This window comes from Olea europaea, unplaced genomic scaffold (assembly GCF_002742605.1).
Source record: "Olea europaea var. sylvestris unplaced genomic scaffold, O_europaea_v1 scaffold1140, whole genome shotgun sequence".
Taxonomy (NCBI): domain Eukaryota; kingdom Viridiplantae; phylum Streptophyta; class Magnoliopsida; order Lamiales; family Oleaceae; genus Olea; species Olea europaea.
The window spans coordinates 26,815-48,293 of record NW_019228789.1 but is presented as its reverse complement, the minus strand read 5'-3'; the positions used below and the strand labels follow the sequence as shown (position 1 = coordinate 48,293).

Sequence of the window (21,479 nt, the reverse complement as noted above, 5' to 3'; positions counted from 1 at the left end):
AAATTTTTTTTTTTTTTTAAAAAAAAAAAAAAAAAAAAAAAAAAAAAAAAAAAAAAAAAAAAAAAAAAAAAACAGGTTTTTTTTTTTTTTTTTTTTTTTTTTTTTTTTTTTTTTTTTTTACTTTTTACTTTTTCAAATAAAAATAACAATTCTTTCTTTCCCTCTTTAAAGAGAACCGTGCACAATTTGTTCCTTGAATAGTCAATTAATTCTCCATTCCTCCTTAAGCTTCGTTTTCATGGGAAAAAATTGAAACTTAGACCCTATTTGGTACTAATTTAAATCAGATTTTAATTTAAATTAAAGTCAAACAATCAATTCTCTTCACTAGTTTTAATTATTTTCAAGAATAACTCACTGGCGGAAAATCTATCATAGGCATCCACTTCGACTTTCTTCTCCTTTCCTATTGAAATTCGGAAAACAGTGCTACATTAATTGTAAAAAGGACTCAAACTCTGTGTATATATAAACCATTGTTTTGATTATATTCGCTTTAATCTCTCTCTTCCCCCTTTTTCCTCCTCCTTTAAACATGTCGCCTGTTATTGTGTTACTTGTGGTGGATAGTTTATTATTTCTTATGGTGTTTATTGTGTCAGCATGTTGGGGAAAATTCAGAGATGATGCCCGCGCACCACCAGCGCCGCCAGTCATAGACCTTCCTCCACCAGCACTCCGCGTGATACCAATCATATACCATCCAACATCGGCGGCTGCACCAGTCATAAACCGCCTACCACCGGCAACAGTGCCACCAGGTGCACAGACTTCAACGCGATCCCAGACGGAGGAGGAAGGGAAGAAGTATGAAATAGTAATCGATGTTTATGTCGAACAAGCTGCAGATGGGGAACGTGAATGCTCTATCTGTTTATCGGAATACGAAAACCGAGAACTGTTGGGGCATCTTCCGGTGTGCAACCATATATTTCATTTCGACTGTATCAAAATATGGTTGGAAATTAATCGGACTTGTCCATTATGCCGCCGGAGTAACGGTGATGAACATGAACTATAGTTTTTTTTTTTTCCTTCTGATTTTGGTCTCGAAAAGGAAGGAGTTAATGTAAGTCCAAATTTTCTTTTCCTTCCTTTTTTTTTTTTTTTTCTTTTTTTTCTTAAAAAAAAAAAAAAAAAAAAAAAACAAGCTTACTTCAATTTGCAAATGTTGATGATCCCAAGACAAAAAGTGAGGTGTGGTGTTTGACAACTTATGAAATTGACAATTTTGAATTCTTACTTGGGATGATTATCTAGTATGAAGTGTTGAATAATATTAATAGAGTAAGCAAGCATTTGTAAGCAGAAGACATGCATATTGATGCTGCTATAGACCATTTAAAAGGGCTAATTTCATTTTTCAAAAGTTATAGAAAATCTGGATTTCAATTGGTCATGGTTGATGCTAAAGAGACTACAAGTAAATTAGAAATTGAATCGATATTTCGTAAAAATTTGGTTATACATAGAAAGAAGCAGTTTGATGAGACTTCTTTTTTGAGTAGATAATATAAACAATTGAATAATCTTTTAAGATCAATTCTTTCATATATATATATATATATGGTGGACCAATCTCTATCATCACTTAAGAATTGATTTTAATAATTTCAGAAATATGATGATATTTTTAGATTTTTATTTGATTTGAAAAGATTTAAATTTATTGATGATGATAGTTTGAATTGTTCTTGCATTAATCTTGGAAAATTACTTGGAGCATAATATGATTTCTAACATTGATGGGGTAGAATTATTTCCTGAATTGAATGTTTTAAGGGAAGCAATATCTGCAAAATTTTTGGAGCAATTGATTACATTAAGAGATTGAACTGTTGTTTTGTAAATGCTTGGATTGCTTATAGAGTATATTATTGACTATTCTTATCATAGTTGCCTCTATTGAAAAGAAACTTTTTAAAGTTGAAATTGATTAAATCTTATCTTCGATCAACCATGTCACAAAAGCGAAAGAGCGATTGAATGGATTGGCTATGATTTCTATTGAAAAAAATAAGTTGGAAAAGCTTGATCTTAATAGTTTGATTACTAATTTTACATTTCAAAATGTGAGAATGTTAAATCTTATGTTAGCCTAATCTCTCGGATTGTGAGAGAAGTTTTATTTTGCTATTCTATCTTTTGAATTGTATAAAATTTTCTTATCAATATAAAAGTGTTAATTTTCTAAATATTTAAACATTTTTACAATTGTAGAATAAAATATTATTTTGAAGTGCCTTGTATTAATTAATCACCTAGTGTCTCTAAATTCTCGGGCCTATAATCCATCCAGAGCAAGAAGTTATTAACTAATCTCCAAGCAAGTTCGATGAACTTCCAGGCAACAATTTTCTCTTTGATCAACTTGTGGAATGTATCAATTTAGAAAATGACAACATATACAATTCTATTATTTGGTTTAGATTCTTGGAATCTTTATAAATATTACCAAATTATCACTAGTAATACTTTACAGAACACTTCTGGCTGATGATAACGACGGCAAGGTGTACCAAAAAATAAGCACAAACTCATGAAATTAAGAATTAATTTGACAGTAACACAGTATCATAGTAGAAGTTAAAAAAAGAAGGGGAAAAAAATAGATAAATAACCTATCACGATTCCGTTATTTAGCCGGCAACATTTTCTTAATCTATGTTCAGCTTTTTCTAGTTGGATTTTGTAGTATGCTAGTGTGAACTGAACTCGATTGCGTTTGGTGGTGATGAGATATTTAAATATCGAATTAATAATTGTTGAGGGCACCACGTCTTGTATGGTTTGAGTGGGATCCACACGTATTGAGTACGAAATAAAAAAAGAAAGCAAGGGAAGAAGAAGACACAAATGAGGTAGACAAGTTACCAACAATTAAGAAGGTTCAAAAGAGAATGATATGAAAATGCACCAAAAGTTCTCAACTATGCATAAGTGACAATTGAGTCTTCGATAAATTTAACTTTTGTGTTTGAGTGTTCTATCTTTTATTCTTGTATTATTTAACTTTTCAACTAGAGATGACAGTGGAGTCAGGTCCAACATGGTCACATATCCTCCTCCTCTCGCTTAGGAGATTTTCAAGAGGTGAGGCATGGCAAAGATGTCTAGGGATGTAAACGAGTCAGGCCAAGCTGGCTCGCGAGCCTAAAATTTCGGCTCGGGCTCAGCTTGATTAAAATGGCCGAGCTTTTTTGTAGGCTCGAGCTTTGCTCGGCCAAAAAAAATAGGCTCGGGCTTTTTCTGAGCTCGTTTTCTCATCTCTTTTTTTTCCCTCTAAATTGCTGCATTAAAAGGCAGCAGTTCAAGGCAGTGAACTGCTGCCTTCAGCCTCAAAATTTTAATTTTTTTTTTAAAGCTCACGGGCTGCTCGGCCCGAGCCTAGGCTCGGGTCTACCTAGGCCCGAGCCGGCGAGCCCAATTGCTATCTCTAAGGATGTCACATTTTTCTATCTCGAATCATGAACATTGATCTAGCTTTGTCAAACCATGTCTTGATTGGATCCACTTTCATAGAGAAAATTTTCGAAGAAACTTATAGCAAATCCCCAATGCTTCATGATGTAGTCTCACAATTGGTAGAAATTAAAATTAAAATTTCAATTTAATTCAAAGTCAACAACTAATTCTAATCGCATATTTTATGGGATTCATAATTTTTCAATCATACATTTCATTAATTTTTATTAAAATCTACTAAAAATTTGATTATAATCCCCACCAAAGGGCTTGGCAACTTTTTTTGGAGGACAAATGAACATTTTCTTAATTTATCAGAACTGGTATTATTATTATTATTATTATTATTATTATTATTATTATTATTATTATTATTATTATTATTATTATTATTATAGCACTTTTAATTTCAAGATTCAGTTTGTGTAATTTTTTTTCGCTAAAGCCATCTAGGATTAGCATTTACATTGAACATTAAATTAAAGTAAGGCTGATGATTAAAAAAAGTAGATTTAATAACTTTATTTTTGACAAATAAGTAACTTAAAAATAAGTCAAGTATAATTAATATGTTTGCATACTAAACAGTTTAACAAATACCCAATAAATAGAGAGATGAACTTTGTTACATGTACATTAAATTTTACATAATAGATTATACAATGTCATATGTCACTTTATCAATTGTCAGTTTAAAACACCGTCAACTTTTTCATCCAATCTTTTCCCTCCACATCATTTTATGTCATCCATTTGTACAATTTTTATATACAAGTAACATAATCCAAGAGAGATTTATTTAACAATAATGCTACTTGCATAGGGTCGTTGATAGGGGCTTTTGACAATGCTATGTTGGTAACATCTATATGGGGTCTTCTTTCCGACCTGTCCAATGAAATGCTGTTTACGTGTCCCCTTGTTTTTTAACCCTACAATTGACCCTATCTATGTAGCGTGATTCTTTATTTTTAATTAAAATTGTGGATTTGTATATTATAATAGTCGTCCTAGCCATAGGCCCATAGGAATACATTTGATAGCTCAAACTATATTCATCGTGTAATGACTACAAGCACAAAAAGATATATATGATGTTACCAAATGTTCTGTCAGGAGATACACGATCTCGAACTAGAAATGCAAGAGAGAGAGCACGATCAAAACCTTCGAACTAACTGCAAAATAAAGGTAAAAGTGAGTCGTTCCCCTAACTCCTCTGATGCTTAAGGGTCGTAGACTTGAAGTATGACATCTTGATTCGGTGTCAATAATGACATTTAGTAGAGTTTCTCATAGATAGCACCAATGATGCTATCAAAAACTGTTAGGAAAATGTGTAATTGGCAATCTGTGACCAAAGGACCTATTTGTCAAAATTATAAAGTCAAGGACTAAATTGTCCAGGTCAAATAGTTCAGGGAGTAAAGTTGCAATTTAGTAAAGGTCATAGCATAGGTCTAGGGTAAAGTGGGATGCTTTGAAGATGCAAACGGCGGGTTGATGTCGCTGGAGTTTCGCCCTGACCTTGCTAGAGCCAAAATTGCAGAACTGACCTCGCTGGAGTTTCGCTGGTCTATCGCTTGAGCGAAGGTACGTCGCTCGAGTTTCGTTAGGACCTCGCTCGAGCGACCATGTTATCTGGCCTTTGGTAATTTTAATGCCTCGCGAATTTTTAACGCCCTATATTACCAAATTCGACCTACTATATAAACAAAACGTCCGATTTTCTAATCAGAGCTTGGCAAACATTAAAACAACAATTCCTCTCAACTTCCATAGGATCAAGAACCAACAATAAATTCATCTTTGATTCTCATGGTTCTTTGAATAAAAACATCAACCCTCACAAAACCAAAACACCCTTTCATATCTCCATATAAACTTCCAGAAGATCATCTGTTTCAAGATCCGGGAAGGAAATTGCTTGAAGAACTGGAGAGCTTGGTGATTCACAGGAAATAGAAGATATTCAAAGCTGAGATTTTGGCGCAAATCTGCAAAATCCAGGATAGCTGTGGTCGATACAGTAAGGAGGTCAGAATATTGTTAGAATCAATAATGTCTGACGTACTATAAGTAAATATCTTCTATAGTGGATCTCTACTGGCTTGTGCCCGGAGTTTTTACCCAGTTGGATTTTCTCCGTCAACATTTTGCTGTGTTTTTACTGCTTTCTGCTATTTACTTTTCAACTGGTAATTCAATTTAGGTAGATAAAGTATGCGAATGAATCTAGGCAATGTATAATTGATGTGACTTGTTGCATCAGTTAATTAATTATTTTAATTCCGCATAAACACCTATTTACCCCCCTCTAGGTGTTGGTTGGGTCGAACTATTGCTTTTTCAAGTGGTATCAGAGCCAAATCTCGAGTCCTGACCCATAGTTGTCTAGATGAGTCAATCACTTTCTGTACCTCCGTACTTTGACGGAAGTAATTATGCCTATTGGAAGGTTAGAATGCGTGCATTTCTTAAGTCTTTAGATGAGCATGTTTGGGTAAGTGTGCAAAATGGTTGGAAACCTCCCTCTACTATCGTATCAGGAACTGTTAACCTTACCGACATATCACTATGGACTAAGGATGAAATAGCTGAGTGTAATTGGAATAGCAAGGGTCTTCATGCCCTACTTATGGCCGTGTCTCCCGAAGAGTTTAGGAGAGTGTCAATGTGTGAAACTGCTAAAGAGGTTTGGGACATTCTTGAAACTACCCATGAGGGAACTAAAACGGTAAAGAACTCTAAGTTACAAATGCTAACTTCTAGGTTTGAAGAAGTGAGAATGAAGGACGATGAAACGTTTGACGAATTCTATGCTAAACTGAATGACATTGTTAACTCTAGCTTCAATCTAGGTGAGAAAATTCCCGAGTCTAAAATTGTGAGAAAAGTGCTTAGGTCCCTGCACGAGAGATTTAGGCCTAAAGTCACTGCCATTGAGGAAAGTAAGGACCTAGATGAAGTTAAAATTGAAGAACTGGTAGGATCGTTGCAAACTTATGAACTCACTATTACACAACCTAAGAAAGGAAAGTCCATAGCCCTAAAATCCATCAAAGAAGATGAATCTTCTGATACTGAGTCACTTAGGGACGAGGAAATCGCGTACTTTGTTAAGAAATTTCAAAAAGTTCTCAAGAATAGGAGAAAGCCTCAGGATAAAAAGAGTGGAGCTCCTAACAGATTCACAAAAGTAAAAACTAAAACGTTTAACAATAAAGGGTCGAGTGATAAACCACGTTTGGTTAGGTGTCATGAGTGTCAACGTATAGGTCACTATAGGAATGAATACCCTAGTTATAAGAAGAACCAAAGAAAAGGGAAATGTAGGGCCTTAGTTGTCTCACTTACAAATAATGAATCTGAGACCAGTGATAGACAGGAATCTTCTAGTAGTGAGGACGAAGGAAACTATATGGCATTTGTATCAACTGTTAAGAGTGAATCTGATAAGGAGAGTGACAAGGTTGAGGTAGAACTTCCAAACGATAATTCTAGTAATGAGGAAGAGGATGACATAGACATACAAGAAGTTTATCAACTTTTATTTAAGGAGAGTCTTAAAATCAAAAAGGTCAATAAAGCCCTACTCAAAAAGGTTGATGAACTTGAGAGAGAAAAAGAGAAACTTGCTAGTAATCTTCAGAATTCACTTAAGAGTGGCAGTGAGTTAAAGTGTGTCAATGAGAAGTTAGAAGACAAGATTAAGACTTTGACTAGTGAATTGGTGAAATCTAATGCTCATCTTCAGACTTTCGTAAGTGGGACTAAGAAATTGGACAATATTTTGGAAATGAATAATCCTGCAGGAGATAGGAAGGGTCTAGGATATGTTGAGGGAAATACACATGTTGCTGGACCTTCAAAGACTGTTTTTGTTTCTGCCTCTAAGAAAGTTAATGCTGTTAATAGTTCAAATAAGGGTAAGAATGTTCCGAGAGAACAGAGTCATCAATCACGTAGGAACTTCATACCCAGATACCCTCAGCCACGTACCTTTGAGCCTAGGTTCATTCCCACCTGTCACCACTGTGGAGCCTTAGGACACACTAGGCCTAGATGCTACAGGTTAGGGAATGAGCGTAAAAATCTGAACATTCCTAGTCAGGTTAGCTTTCTGTCTAATCAGGTTAGTCATTTGACTGAGATGCTTACTAAGATTACTAGGAGTACTTTATCATCTAAGAAAGTTTGGGTCAAAAAGGGTGATCTAGCTAGACATTCAGGTCAAGAAAAGTGTTTTGTTGCTCATGTTGCATTGAAAGCCCAAAACTACGACATGTGGTACCTAGATAGTGCATGTTCTAGACGTATGTGTGGTAATAAGGCTTTATTCACTACTCTTGATGAATGTAACGGTGGTATGGTTACCTTTGGAGATGGGGGTTCTGCACCTATTCTTGGCAAAGGTACTGTACAAATACATGGTTTACCTGTGATCTCTAATGTGCTTTATGTGGAAGGTTTAAAGTCTAACTTGTTAAGTATTAGTCAAATTTGTGATGCTGATTTTGAGGTGAGTTTTGTGCAAAAGCGATGTACTGTGTATGATTCATCTGGTGGGGTGATCCTTGAAGGAGTTAGAACAACAGATAGTTGTTATGGAGTCTTGCCTAATTCTAACTATGTGTGTAGGAGTGCTAAAATTGATGTGAGTGAACTCTAGCACAAAAGATTAGGTCATTTGAACTATAAGAGTCTAGTACAACTAGCTATGAAATAATTGGTAGATGGTTTGCCTAAGATAGGTCCTAGTGAAAATGTTGTGTGTGGACCATGTCAACTGGATAAACAACTTAAGGGGAGTCATAAGAAGACTTCAAAAATTCTGACCAAAAGACCCCTAGAATTGATACACATGGATTTAATGGGACCATCTAGGACTGAGAGTTTAGGTAGTAAGCGATACATTCTTGTTGTGGTAGATGATTTCTCGAGATTCACATGGATAGAATTGCTTAGGGAAAAATCTGATGCATGTGATCTCATAAAATCTTTGTGTAAACGGCTTAGCAATCAACTAAATCTCAAAGTGTCTAGAATGCGTAGTGACCATGGAAGAGAGTTTGAGAATTTTAATCTTGAAAGTTTCTGTATGGATGAAGGGATATTGTATGAGTTCTCTTCGCCTATCACTCCTCAACAAAATGGGGTGGTTGAAAGGAAGAATCGAGTTCTTCAGGACATGGCTAGAGCCATGCTTCATGGCAAGGGACTAGCCCTACATTTTTGGGGAGAAGCTGTTAACACTGCATGCCACATAATTAATAGAGTTTACCTTAAACCCAAGACCGATCAGACTCCATATGAGATACTTAAGGGTAAAAAGCCTACTGTTAAGTACTTTCGAGTGTTTGGGAGTAAGTGCTACATTTTGTGTGATAGAGAGAACTTGAGTAAGTTTGAATCGAAGAGTGATGAAGGAATCTTCTTAGGGTACTCTAGAAATAGCCGAGCATTTAGGGTGTATAACTTACGTACTCATGTGGTGATGGAGTCAGTAAATGTTGTAATAGATGATGCTGTGAGTGAGGGGGAGAGTGTTGAAAATTGTGATAAAGATGGTGATCTTATAAGCTCTAGTGATCCTACTGAGCCACCTGTGTCTGAATCATCTCTTGGGAAACTTGAAACACCTGAAAATAAAACATTTCCACAAGATCGAGATAAAGATCCTAAGGAACCATCGACTAGGGTTAAGTCTAATCATCCTAAGGACAATATCATTGGGGATCTAGATGAGGGTATGAGGCTTCGTAGGAGAGTACTGAACAATATAGCATACACTAGCTATGTCTCTCAGGTAGAACCTAAGAAAGTTGAAGAGGCGCTTAGTGATGAGTGTTGGGTGAATGCGATGCATGAGGAGCTCAATCAATTTGCAAGGAACAATGTGTGGATCTTAGTTCCCAGACCTGAGAATTGTAATGTTATAGGTACTAAGTGGATCTTTAAGAACAAGACAGATGACCAAGGTACTATAACTAGGAATAAGGCTAGACTAGTTGCTCAGGGTTATACTCAAGTTGAAGGAATTGATTTTGATGAGACTTTGCCCCTGTTGCACGACTTGAGTCTATTCGAATTCTGCTTGCTGTTGCATGTACCCTAGGGTTCAAGTTGCATCAAATGAATGTTAAGAGTGCTTTCTTGAATGGACTTCTTCAAGAAGAAGTCTATGTGGAACAACCAAAAGGATTTGTTAATCCTAAGTTTCCCCACTATGTCTACAAACTTCACAAAGCCCTCTATGGTCTGAAGCAAGCTCCTAGAGCTTGGTATGAGAGATTTACATCATACCTTGAAGAGCATGGATTCTCTCGAGATGGTGCAGATAGGACCTTATTTATTAGACATGTTGAATAAACTATCACCATTGCTCAGATTTATGTCGATGATATTATTTTTGGTTCTCCTCTTGAGTCTTTAGCTTATGAGTTTGCTGAGTGTTTGAAGCAAGAATTTGAAATGAGTATGGTTGAGGAGTTGAGTTATTTCCTTGGACTTCAGGTGAGACAGAGAGAGGATAGACTGTTCATTTCACAGTCTAAGTATGCTAAGGATCTAGTTAAGCGCTTTGGGCTAGATAGTAAAAAGCATACTAGGACACCTATGAGTACTAGTTTGAAGTGAAGTCGTGATACTTCAGGTAAGAGTGTCGATCCTTCCCTATATAGAAACATGATAGGTAGTCTTCTTTATCTCACAGCTACTAGACCTGACATTGGTTTTAGTGTTGGAGTGTGTGCTCGATATCATGCAGATCCAAAAGAATCACACTTAAGCTCTGTTAGACGCATCATTAGATATGTGAGTGGAACAGTTGATCTAGGAATATTCTATTCTAGGAATTCTAATATTGACTTGGCTGGTTACTCCGACGCCGATTGGGCTGGAAACACGGATGATAGGAAAAGCACGACAGGGGGTTGTTTTTACATGGGTAGCAATTTCGTAGCCTGGTTGAGTAAGAAACAGAGTTCTATATCTCTATCCACGGCAGAGGCCGAATACATAGCTGCAGGTAGTTGCTGTACTCAGCTTCTCTGGATGAAGCAGATGCTGAGTGATTATGGGATTAATCAAGGTACCATGACTGTTTTTTGTGATAATACAAGTGCTATAAATATTTCTAAGAATCCCATTCAACACTCTCAAACAAAACATATTGACATCCAACATCATTTTATTCGTGAGCTTGTTGAATCACATGTAGTCTCTCTCGACCATGTCTCTACTGATAATCAATTGGCAGATCTACTTACGAAACCACTAGATGGATTGAGGTTTGAGTCGCTTCGGACGGCTGTTGGTGTTTGCTCACCTATCTGATCTTGGATTCATGCATATTCATGCATTCATCACATATGTACCTAGTCACTTCATATCTTGCATGTGATCTGTGTGTGTGTGTGACGCATTTTTTATTGTTAGTTTGACATTTAATCTTCTTTTGTGTGTTATATTTGTGTGTTTAAATATGAAAAAAAAATCATCATAATAAACCATAAAAATAAAATGGGATTTTGTGTGTGTGTGCCTTTTATGTGACGATAATGGCTTTTGCATTAAAGATCAAACTCTATTTTTCATCATATGTACAAGTCTGAGATTCCATTATCGTTCTCTTTGCTTGTGGAGTTCTGGGTATATGGCTCGTCATTCATTTTTGCACAGTACACACTGTAGTCCTGTGAGTGAGTCTTGACCGCATGAGTGAAAATTGGGATGGTGTTCTTCTGTGATTGGGGTTATGTGTCCATTTGACTTGATCTGGGACTAGTGTCACCTAATCATGTTGTCTTTCCCCATTTTTTTCTTTTGTTGAACTTATGACTGTCTTCGAGGCCTATTTGACTCGAACAATTAAGCCTGAGGGGTTTCTAACCTGGTGCCCTATGGTCGTCTGACTTGGGAGCCACCGGCCCAAAGTTCGTTACCGGGGTCATTTATGTCGCCTAATGGGGATAGCATTGCACTTAAGTTCTTTTGTATAAAAAAAAAAAATTTGGAATCATACAGTTAGGGGGAGTAAATTGTGACAATCGTAATATTTGATATAGGTCCTCGTAGAATTGGATTTGACTATCACTTGGTAGACATACACCTCTGTCTGGTTGTTTTCACGTGTCCTTTCTCACTGATTTAAGGTTTTTGCATCTCACTTGCATGGACTACGTGGCACTTTTCACAATGATATTCTATATATACTTTACTCCACGGGATTTTGAACTATGTGTGAACTTACGATTTGTCTATGTGTTGAGTGTCGAGATTGTGATTTTCTGCTTTTTGTTGGTATAGTTTACATAATTGGTCCCATGCTTCGTGTTTCCGATGCTCTGCCCTTGTTTTTTTTGAAAATACACGATTTGGGGCTAATTTCGTCATTTCTTGATAATTGTGTTCTTTTTCTTCATATTCAAAATTTTAGTGCTATTTCTGACATTTGAACTTCACTCGAGTATCGCCCACACTTCGCTCGAGCGACAAATGCAAAATGCTTTTCGCTCGAGTTTCGCCCACGTCTCGCTCGAGCGACAGTGTATTTTTAAAAGTCACCGGTTTCATTTTTCGTGTACTTCTTCTCCATTTTCTCACAAATTGCTCCGACTCCTTCACAATTCATACTTCACCCTTGTTTCTTACACTATTTCGAAGCCCCTTACATATATTGGCTTCCGGATTTCAAAATTTGACATCGGTTTGAGGTATTGTTTTTTCCTTTTTTGTTTCTTCTTTTTTTTCTTCTTTCCTATCTTTTTTTTGTATTTTGATTGTTTCTTCTTTCCTTGTTATGATCTTCATGCATTTCTTGTTTTTTATTCTTGTTATTCTTCGCATTTTGCATCACAAATTCCATTATATTGTGTGTTCATCCATGGTTTATTAATGGAATTTTCGTGTTTTTCGTTCATATTCGTGTTGTTCGTTCTTGCATTCCGTTAATCCGTTTGATGTGTGGTTTGTTTCATTTTAAAGCCCTTGGATTCTAGTTTGTGGGACTATGCTTGGATGCATGCTTGGGTCTCGTATGTGCTTGGAATTTTGTGCCGAAGTGACGCCCGTCATGTGTTCGATGAAAGTCCCCTGTTTTGTTTTGTTTTTTTTTTTCTTTTTTCCTTAGTTTGTGTGTTTCTTTTTTCCTCCTCTTCATTCCGCCTTTGTTTCATTCTTGTCACGTGACTTGTTGAGTGTTTTTACACATATTTTTGGTGAATATTTCCATCATGCTTGGCTTGATCTTAAGGTCGTTCACGTTTTTCAATGCATCTCTTTCGTGCATCATTTGTGTGTGTGGTGTTTCATTTCATATTGCATCGTACCCCATGCATTCTTCATCTTACTAATTGAGTTCCATCTCTCCATGTGTCAGATGGCCCGTAAGCGTTCTCGACCATTTGCGCAGCCAGCTAGTGGTTCGACGTCGTATAGTCGTTCCAGATTCATTTCTGCTACAGCTCAGGAGGTCTTCACTTCTCAGTTCTCCTTACGCCCTGTTCTCATGGAGCGTGAGGTAATCCTCTCTGACCTTCATGTTGATATCGCCGCTATTTTTGTTTCCCGGGGTTGGGAGCCCCTTCTTGTCGGTCTTTCGCCTCCTCCTCCACTCCTCGTTCAGGAATTCTATGCTAACATTCATGATATCGACGACTCGTCTTTTTGGGTTACTCTTAGAGGTCATTCTTTTAGGGTTACTCCGTCAGTTGTAGCTCATGCTTTAGGTATACCTCATATTACCCATCCGACTTATCCCTATATTTTACCTGCTTCTATTCCGGCCAATTCTCTTGTTCGGTCGACGCTTTTGAACACCCCGTCTATCGGGGGGCCTTCGACGATGGCCACGGGGTCATTACCTACTGATCGTCAGGTATTGTTGCGCATAGTGTGTACAAACCTGTGGTCGGTTGCCCATACCTCTTCTTTACCTATGGTGCGAGCCTGTTTTCTTTATGCTCTTCTTCATGGGGACTCGATTGACTTTCCTAGTTTTGTGTGCTAGAATATTCTGGCTTCATTTCGTACTCCTGGGAGTCGGATCGGGTTTCCTTATGCTTGCTTGATTCATAAGGTTGCTTTGTCGCTGGGTCTTTCCTTTCCAGAGGATTCGACTTGTCGCATAGGCCGTCCAATAGGACAGCAGACCATTCATCAGAGTCGATCCCATGTACAGTCATCTTCCTCTTCTGCTCATGCTACGGGTCAGGCAGTGACCGTTGATGTTTTTGATCTTTCGGAGCCCTTTGATCCTATTACTGAGATTCTTACAGGGGGTTCCCGTGTGTTTCTCCCGCCTCGTACGGCTTTTCCTTCGACCACTCCACTTACTTCTACCTTTCCTTCGGCCTCTCCTTCTGCTTCTGCTCCTGGGGTGGCTGCTTTGGCCGTGGACCCCATGGTGACGCTTATGGGACAGATGTCTACTTTGGTCGAGCAGCAGGCTTGTATGATGGCAGAAATCACGCAGTTACGTGCTGCGTCGGAGCGTTAGTCAGCTGAGCTTTCTTCTTTTCGCCGTGCTCTTGCAGTGTGTCAGCGTCATTTGCGTTGGATTCGTGATAGTATGGAGGAGGACACGGATGCTGAGAGCGGAGCTGAGTCTTCAGATGCTGGTGGTGAAGCATCGTAGTTAGTTAGTTCATTGTTTTGACCTTTGTCCTTTGTGACAAAAAGGGGGAGTAGACATTTGGATAGATAGATTGATAGATCTTCAAATTTTTGGTAATTGTGTAGATCGATAGATCTTCAATTTTTTGGTAATTGTGTTATACTTCATGACTAGATTAAGTTTTTGTGATGTTTTGGCAATATTAATGTATGTTTTTGGTATTTTTGACTTACATTATTATTGCTTCTTAATCTGGTTAATGACATATGATCGATTTCTTGTTTACTGTTTCCATTTCATATGCTTTTACACTTGGTATTTAAGTTTGTGATTTTCAGGAAACAGGTTCAACAAGAGATTGTTACTTTAGCTGAATAGATAGGTTGTTTGGAGTCATGTTTATCTTTGTCTTTGACTGTCATATGTATTTTTGTCACAGAATGCCAAAGGTGGAGTTTGTTAGGAAAATGTGTAATTGGCAATCTGTGACCAAAGGACCTATTTGTCAAAATTATAAAGTTAAGGACTAAATTGTCCAGGTCAAATAGTTCAGGGACTAAAGTTGCAATTTAGTAAATGTCATAGCATAGGTCTAGGGTAAAGTGGGATGCTTTGAAGATGCAAACGACGGGTTGATGTCGATGGAGTTTCGCCCTGACCTTACTAGAGCCAAAATTGCAGAACTGATCTCGCTGGAGTTTCGCTGGTCTATCGCTTGAGCGAAGGTACGTCGCTCGAGTTTCGTTAGGACCTCGCTCGAGCGACCATGTTATCTGGCCTTTGGTAATTTTAATGCCTCGCGAATTTTTAACGCCCTATATTACCAAATTCGACCTACTATATAAACAAAACGTCCGATTTTCTAATCAGAGCTTGGCAAACATTAAAACAACAATTCCTCTCAACTTCCATAGGATCAAGAACCAACAATAAATTCATCTTTGATTCTCATGGTTCTTTGAATAAAAACATCAACCCTCACAAAACCAAAACACCCTTTCATATCTCCATATAAACTTCCAGAAGATCATCTGTTTCAAGATCCGGGAAGGAAATTGCTTGAAGAACTGGAGAGCTTGGTGATTCACAGGAAGTAGAAGATATTCAAAGTTGGGATTTTGGCGCAGATCTGCAAAATTCAGGATAGCTGTGGTCGATACAGTAAGGAGGTCAGAATATTGTTAGAATCAATAATGTCTGACGTACTGTAAGTCAATATCTTCTATAGTGGATCTCTACTGGCTTGTGCCCGGAGTTTTTACCCAGTTGGGTTTTCTCCGTCAACATTTTGCTGTGTTTTTACTGCTTTCTGCTATTTACTTTTCAACCGGTAATTTAACTTAGGTAGATAAAGTATGTGAATGAATCTAGGCAATGTATAATTGATGTGACTTGTTGCATCAGTTAATTAATTATTTTAATTCCGCATAAACACCTATTCACCCCCCCTCTAGGTGTTGGTTGGGTCGAACTATTGCTTTTTCAAAAACCATAACTGAATGTACTCAATTTCAAACTAAGAATTCATAGGAGATGAGCACGATCAAACCTCTGAACTACTTGCAAAAAGGCTGAGGATTAGGGCACCTGCATAGCACTAGAATAACTAAATAGGTTGAAATTTTAATGATATCAGAACTTCAATTGTTGTTGGGACGTAAGAATTATAATGGAGTGGAACTCTTTGTGCAAGTACCTTGAGCTCTGGTGTGGTGACTAGGTAATGGTTCGGGGTACTCGGATAAAATTAAGTATCACGGATGAACTCAGGATGGTGATAATATCAAGACTGCAATGACACGCATGGTCAAATGCCTACCCCTCTCCGGAAGATATGAAATCGTCAATCTCAAACAAATCACTCTTTTGTATAGAGTCTATTAACGAAAAAGGTTTGATGAAAGCTTAAATGTAATTCTACTCAATTTCTACATAGGAATATGAACGCAATTGAAGTTCCCAAAGAGGATGAACATATTACGCAAGTGATGAGGTATAACTGGCCTACATAGTAAAGCGATTAATTAAGATATTCTTAATAATTGCAAAACAATACGTAAGAATAGAGAGATATAGGTGTGAATATGAAAACTCTACGATAGGTGTGTGAATATGCTACTCTAATAATATAGAAACTCGTCTGGACAAATTATTTTGTACTCTACTTTGTCAAGAAAAATATAGTTTTTCCAATTAAATCTCTTTTAACACTAAATTATGAAATATCATTGTCTACCATAGAGGCCGACGATAGACAATAACTCCCCCCCTAACACAGCTTACAACTTTCATTGCAATGTGCTCTCCAAAGAGCAACTCTTCTCAAAATCTCACTCAAAAGGTGTTGAGTTGGAATCCCATTCTAACTAAGGATTCTTGTGGTTCCGGAGGTTCCAGCTACAGGAGAACCAGGAACGGAGAGCTTTCCCCCCTTTCCGCTCGATTCTTTGGTCTTAAGAACGCTGGTTTTAAGAATAGTGATTGCCCTTCTCCGACTCTTACTGCCCAACCTGAGAACAGACAGCTAATGCGTTCCACTTATTGAACAGGGCTCTATGGTCGGTCCATGACCCCTGGATGCCAAAGGCGCCCTTGGGGTGATCTCGTAGTTCCTACAGGGTGGAGATGATGGGGTTGGTCCATGGATTTTTCTTCCTTTTCTTTTGCCGCATTTCGCTCAAAGGGTTGAAGGGAGATACATACTATACCGTAATCTACTCGATAAAAATTATCGTACAGTAAAATACTTATTATTATTATTTTTTTTTGAGATCACTATTATTATTATTATTTTTTTTTATTTTTTTTGTGTTTTTTCCCCAACTTATTTTGCATTTTTGGTGTATACATAAACCATAAATTCCAACGACTGGCTTCATCAATTGTACTGGTTTATTTATTTATTATTTATTTTTTAATTTAAACTATATAAAAGCCGATTTATTTATTTTTATTCAAACTTTCCTAGGTTTGTCTTGACTTCCAAATAAGAATATTAAAAATTAATGATTATAGTCATATTTGGTGAGTATTTATTTGATCCTTCAAAATTAGCAGAAAGTCGTATCTTCACTCTTCCAATGATCTTATCTGAAAGAATAATTAGCAACCAACCAATGAAGAAAGACAAATCGTTGACCAATTTATTGCTTCAAATGAACAGATACAAATGGGTTAATTACATTATTTGGCCTTGAACTTATTAGTTTTTTCCATTTTGATACCTTAACTTTCGATCATCTCATGTTCTGTGATTCTCAGATGATTTTTAAATAATTCATCTTTGCTCACTCTGCTGTACCTGAATCCAAAGACCATTTATTTACATGTTTTTTCAAAAGAAAATCGATCTCGAGTTTGGGTTGGCTCCTAGGATAGAAACCTTGTGATAATCTGAACTTAATTCTCATGATTATTTGAATCGGGAAAAAATCGATCTCTTGGAAAGTTCTTTAATCCTAAAGCATGATGAGTCTCTATTCATTGATAAGAGGTTTTGGGAATCTTTAGCGTGTGTAATCCTAGGTGTAACCTTGTCCGATTGTGTTAGAATTCAGCTTTTAAGCAAATTCGTGCTGCACAGTCAGTTGCAATTAGGGAGTTATAAAGCTTGTTGTATGAAGTGCAGTTCCAATTTTCATCAACTCCAACAGTGAATGTAACAAACTATTTATACTTCCCAAAAGATTGGTGATTGAAATGAATCTTGACCCAAAGGTCAAGGACTACAATGCAATTCAATCCTGAAGAAACCAAAACTAAGTACTTTCCTTGAAGTTTCAAGTAAGCACATAATGTCACGAATTTATTAATGCTATTACCAGGAAATTCTGTTTGTTAAGGAATCACGAGAGAGGAGCGAAACCATTGACTTACAGTTTAATGAAAAAAGGGTATATACCCTATAATATGCCATAGTTGCTTCTTGGTGTCTTCGGTTCAAATCCCCCTTAAATACCAACACAAATTCATCGCCCACTCCTCATTATCAGGCTTTTTTTCTTTCTTCATTCTTGTGCTAGTAGGTATGATCCTTTCCTGTTTAGACCAGAAGTGAAATGAAATCTTGAAGTGTTCTTACAATCCAATATCTTGAAAGTGTACAATGATGTTTTTGTTTGCAACAAATTTGAGATGTATTCATTTTTGTTTTTGATTGATTTTCGGATTTAATTAGAACCCAGTTTTGTATAAAACATTAGCATAAGTATGCATGAATGCGGTCCCCAGAACACACCGTTCTTATAGAGATAAAAGCAAAGTAGTTTTAACTTATTTTCCGTGACTTAGATTTTGTATTTCTAAAATGTAGCTTTTAGATTGTTATGCCTTTTGATCAGCTAAATTTACTGATATGATTTTGATTTTGCTGATAGAATTGAAGTCTACTGGGGCAAGATTAAGCAGGAAATTCCAGAATGGCTAGACAACAATTGCAAGTGCTTAATGCACTTGATGTAGCCAAGACACAACTCTACCATTTTACTGCTATTGTTATAGCAGGAATGGGGTTCTTCACAGATGCCTATGATCTCTTCGCCATTTCTTTGGTGACAAAATTATTGGGACGCATATACTACACGCACGATGGCGCACTGAAGCCCGGAACTTTACCTCCTGGTGTTTCGTCTGCTGTCACCGGTGTTGCTCTGGTTGGCACGCTACTGGGGCAGCTATTCTTCGGGTGGTTAGGCGATAAGATGGGACGGAAAAAAGTTTATGGTGTGACTTTGGTTCTCATGGTTGTGTGCTCACTTGCCTCGGGACTTTCATTCGGGTCTACTCCAAAGGGTGTTATGGCTACCCTCTGTTTGTTCAGGTTCTGGCTGGGCTTTGGGATTGGTGGTGATTACCCTCTCTCCGCTACAATCATGTCTGAATATGCTAATAAAAAGACGCGTGGCGCCTTCATAGCTGCGGTTTTTGCGATGCAAGGATTCGGGATCCTGACTAGTGGAATTGTGGCTCTTATTGTCTCTGCATCATTTGATCATGCCTATAATGCTCCAACGTACGAGCAGAATGCGGCACTTTCGACCGTGCCACAAGCTGACTATATTTGGCGAATTATTTTGATGTTTGGAGCCGTCCCGGCTGCACTGACTTTCTACTGGCGGATGAAGATGCCTGAAACAGCCCGTTACACGGCCCTTGTAGCCAAAAATGCAAAACAGGCAGTGCAAGACATGGCTAAAGTGTTAAACGTCGAACTAGAAGCTGAAGAGGAGAAATTAGAAAAAATTGCCGAGAGGCCAGCAAACTCATTCGGCTTATTTTCAAGGGAATTCCTTCGCCGTCATGGCCTTCACTTGTTAGGCACCTGTACAACATGGTTCCTGCTGGACATAGCTTACTACAGCAACAATCTTTTCCAAAAGGACATATTTTCCGCAGTCGGATGGATTCCCCCTGCCCAAAAAATGAACGCTGTGCATGAAGTTTATCGTATTGCAAGAGCACAGACTCTAATCGCACTTTGCAGTACTGTCCCAGGATACTGGTTTACAGTAGCATTCATCGATATAATTGGAAGATTTGCCATCCAACTTATGGGATTCTTCTTCATGACCGTCTTCATGTTTGCACTAGCTATTCCTTATAATCACTGGACTCACAAAGAGAACAGAATTGGCTTTATAGTTATTTATTCACTGACATTTTTCTTCTCCAACTTCGGCCCAAATGCAACGACATTTGTTGTCCCAGCAGAGATCTTCCCTGCCCGGCTAAGATCAACCTGCCACGGCATATCTGCTGCAGCTGGAAAAGCTGGTGCTATTGTAGGGGCATTTGGTTTCTTGTACGCAGCACAGCCTAAGGATCCGAGCAAGAGAGATGCCGGCTATCCAGCAGGCATTGGTGTGAAATATTCGCTCATTGTACTCGGCTGCGTCAATGCATTGGGAATTCTGTTCACTTTCTTAGTGCCGGAACCGAATGGAAAATCACTGGAAGAGGCATCAGGTGAAAATGAATTGGATGCTGATGAGATAACAGAGCAGACTGCTCCTTCCCACAGGACTGTTCCAGTTTAATAAATTTGTAGTTTGAAATCCTTAAAGAAGAAGTTGTATTGCCAGTTTAAACAGTTTAAAACCATGTAATTACTACATTTACATTTCTATACAATTTCAATCTTGTTTTCATATTGTGGATGTAATTTAAAGGCATTTTGGAAGCATTTTATTTTTAGCTAAATAAAGAAAATAAAAGTGCGATTTCGTGTTATCTTCTTCCTCACTCTTTAACCCATCTCTCGTCCCCACACCTAAAACTTCACCCCTTCTGCTGTTGCTTATCTTCCGAGCAGCCAATGAAGAGTTCCCCCTCTAAGTTCCTCTAATCAAGTCAATAATACTCCAATTTCTTAAGAATTGGAAAAAAAAAATTCTAAAGACACATAGGACATGAACAAGTGACAATCACCATAACTAATCCCTACTGTAACAATAGATAACATACTCCTTTGAATAAGAAATTATCTACTCACACAAGCAATCTTTAACTCTTAATATGCGTAAAAATTAAGCTCTTTATACAGATGAAATATACAGAAATTTTTACAATTGATGAAGTGGCAACACTAAGTTGGCTGATTTGAAGTTGTTTTTTGTCCAACATCCAATAAAATTGTATCAACTGACAATCTGTTAAATTGTCCGGCAAAAATTCCTATACATATTACATAATTGTGTGTTTAATACCCCGAGTATTCAGAGCAGATGTCAAATTATTATTCACTTGTAATACTAGAGTTCATCACCACAATATTATTGACATCCCTTTACTAATATCAAGGTCATTTCGAATGGTAAAAGAATATAAACAATCCACTGAAAAATCTTACATCCACAACCCTAGATCTCAATTTTTTTGATACCACAATATCGTTGACATACTCTTACTAACAAATTGTCGCAACCCAGAAAAGCATGTTTGAAACGTGTTTATAAATAAATAGAAATGAACAGTCGATAGATGGATAGTACTTATAGGTCTCATAAAATTTATGAATAAAAAATGGCTAGAATAATTATACACATGAACCAAACATAGGCTAAGACTCGATAAGCATTTGTAAAAGACACGAGGGATTTAACCTTTCTTTTCAAGAACCTTGCTATATTACCAGAAAGTTTTGTCAGATTCCTTGAGATAATACCACATGACATTTTATTATTGAACTGTTTAGAAAAATAGTTAATTTCTACATCCAATCATTCCCTACAAACAAATCATCCATCAAGGAATCTAGCAACGTTTTATGGTAAAATGGCTTGGTTATTTCCATTTGTACAAAAATATTCTTCATGGAATTTTATCATAAGACTCCCATGTGTGTGGGCCCCATGTTTTGATAAAAAAATGCTAGAAAAATCTTCCTCCCCTTGTCTGT

At 37.3% G+C, this 21,479-nt stretch overlaps 4 protein-coding genes across 4 annotated transcripts; all 4 read left to right on the top strand.

The window, feature by feature from the left end:
* Positions 1–517: 517 nt before the first annotated feature.
* LOC111373525 (E3 ubiquitin-protein ligase ATL6-like) lies at positions 518–1,084 on the top strand. Its single transcript, XM_022996065.1, has one exon. It carries the CDS (start codon positions 536–538, stop codon positions 1,019–1,021), a length of 486 nt encoding a protein of 161 aa, XP_022851833.1. The 5' UTR covers positions 518–535; the 3' UTR covers positions 1,022–1,084.
* A 1,942-nt stretch (positions 1,085–3,026) lies between these two features.
* Positions 3,027–10,104, top strand: LOC111373528. Its single transcript, XM_022996067.1, has 11 exons — positions 3,027–3,093; positions 5,424–5,502; positions 6,238–6,326; positions 6,513–7,003; positions 7,118–7,823; positions 7,881–7,934; positions 8,049–8,122; positions 8,216–8,583; positions 8,743–8,967; positions 9,049–9,400; positions 9,856–10,104. Exons 1-11 carry the CDS (start codon positions 3,027–3,029, stop codon positions 10,102–10,104), a joined length of 2,754 nt encoding a protein of 917 aa, XP_022851835.1.
* A 48-nt stretch (positions 10,105–10,152) lies between these two features.
* LOC111373527 (uncharacterized mitochondrial protein AtMg00810-like) lies at positions 10,153–10,803 on the top strand. Its single transcript, XM_022996066.1, has 2 exons — positions 10,153–10,558; positions 10,688–10,803. The coding sequence occupies exons 1-2, from the start codon at positions 10,153–10,155 to the stop codon at positions 10,801–10,803; spliced, it is 522 nt and encodes a 173-aa protein (XP_022851834.1).
* A 7,144-nt stretch (positions 10,804–17,947) lies between these two features.
* Positions 17,948–20,231, top strand: LOC111373530 (probable inorganic phosphate transporter 1-3). Its single transcript, XM_022996069.1, has 2 exons — positions 17,948–18,108; positions 18,460–20,231. The coding sequence occupies exon 2, from the start codon at positions 18,502–18,504 to the stop codon at positions 20,116–20,118; it is 1,617 nt and encodes a 538-aa protein (XP_022851837.1). The 5' UTR covers positions 17,948–18,108; positions 18,460–18,501; the 3' UTR covers positions 20,119–20,231.
* The last annotated feature ends 1,248 nt before the right edge of the window (positions 20,232–21,479 follow it).

What these genes read in the sequence shown, in the direction of transcription:
- LOC111373525 (XM_022996065.1), top strand. Translation starts at nt 536, where the DNA reads ATGTCGCCTGTTATTGTGTTACTTGTGGTGGATAGTTTATTATTTCTT.
- LOC111373528 (XM_022996067.1), top strand. Translation starts at nt 3,027, where the DNA reads ATGACAGTGGAGTCAGGTCCAACATGGTCACATATCCTCCTCCTCTCG. An exon ending in GCTTAGGAGATTTTCAAGAG is followed by an intron (nt 3,094 to 5,423) that starts GTGAGGCATGGC and finishes GGTGATTCACAG; the next exon opens with GAAATAGAAGATATTCAAAG. An exon ending in TGTATGGATGAAGGGATATT is followed by an intron (nt 8,584 to 8,742) that starts GTATGAGTTCTC and finishes CATAATTAATAG; the next exon opens with AGTTTACCTTAAACCCAAGA.
- LOC111373527 (XM_022996066.1), top strand. Translation starts at nt 10,153, where the DNA reads ATGATAGGTAGTCTTCTTTATCTCACAGCTACTAGACCTGACATTGGT. An exon ending in TGATTATGGGATTAATCAAG is followed by an intron (nt 10,559 to 10,687) that starts GTACCATGACTG and finishes AATCACATGTAG; the next exon opens with TCTCTCTCGACCATGTCTCT.
- LOC111373530 (XM_022996069.1), top strand. Translation starts at nt 18,502, where the DNA reads ATGGCTAGACAACAATTGCAAGTGCTTAATGCACTTGATGTAGCCAAG.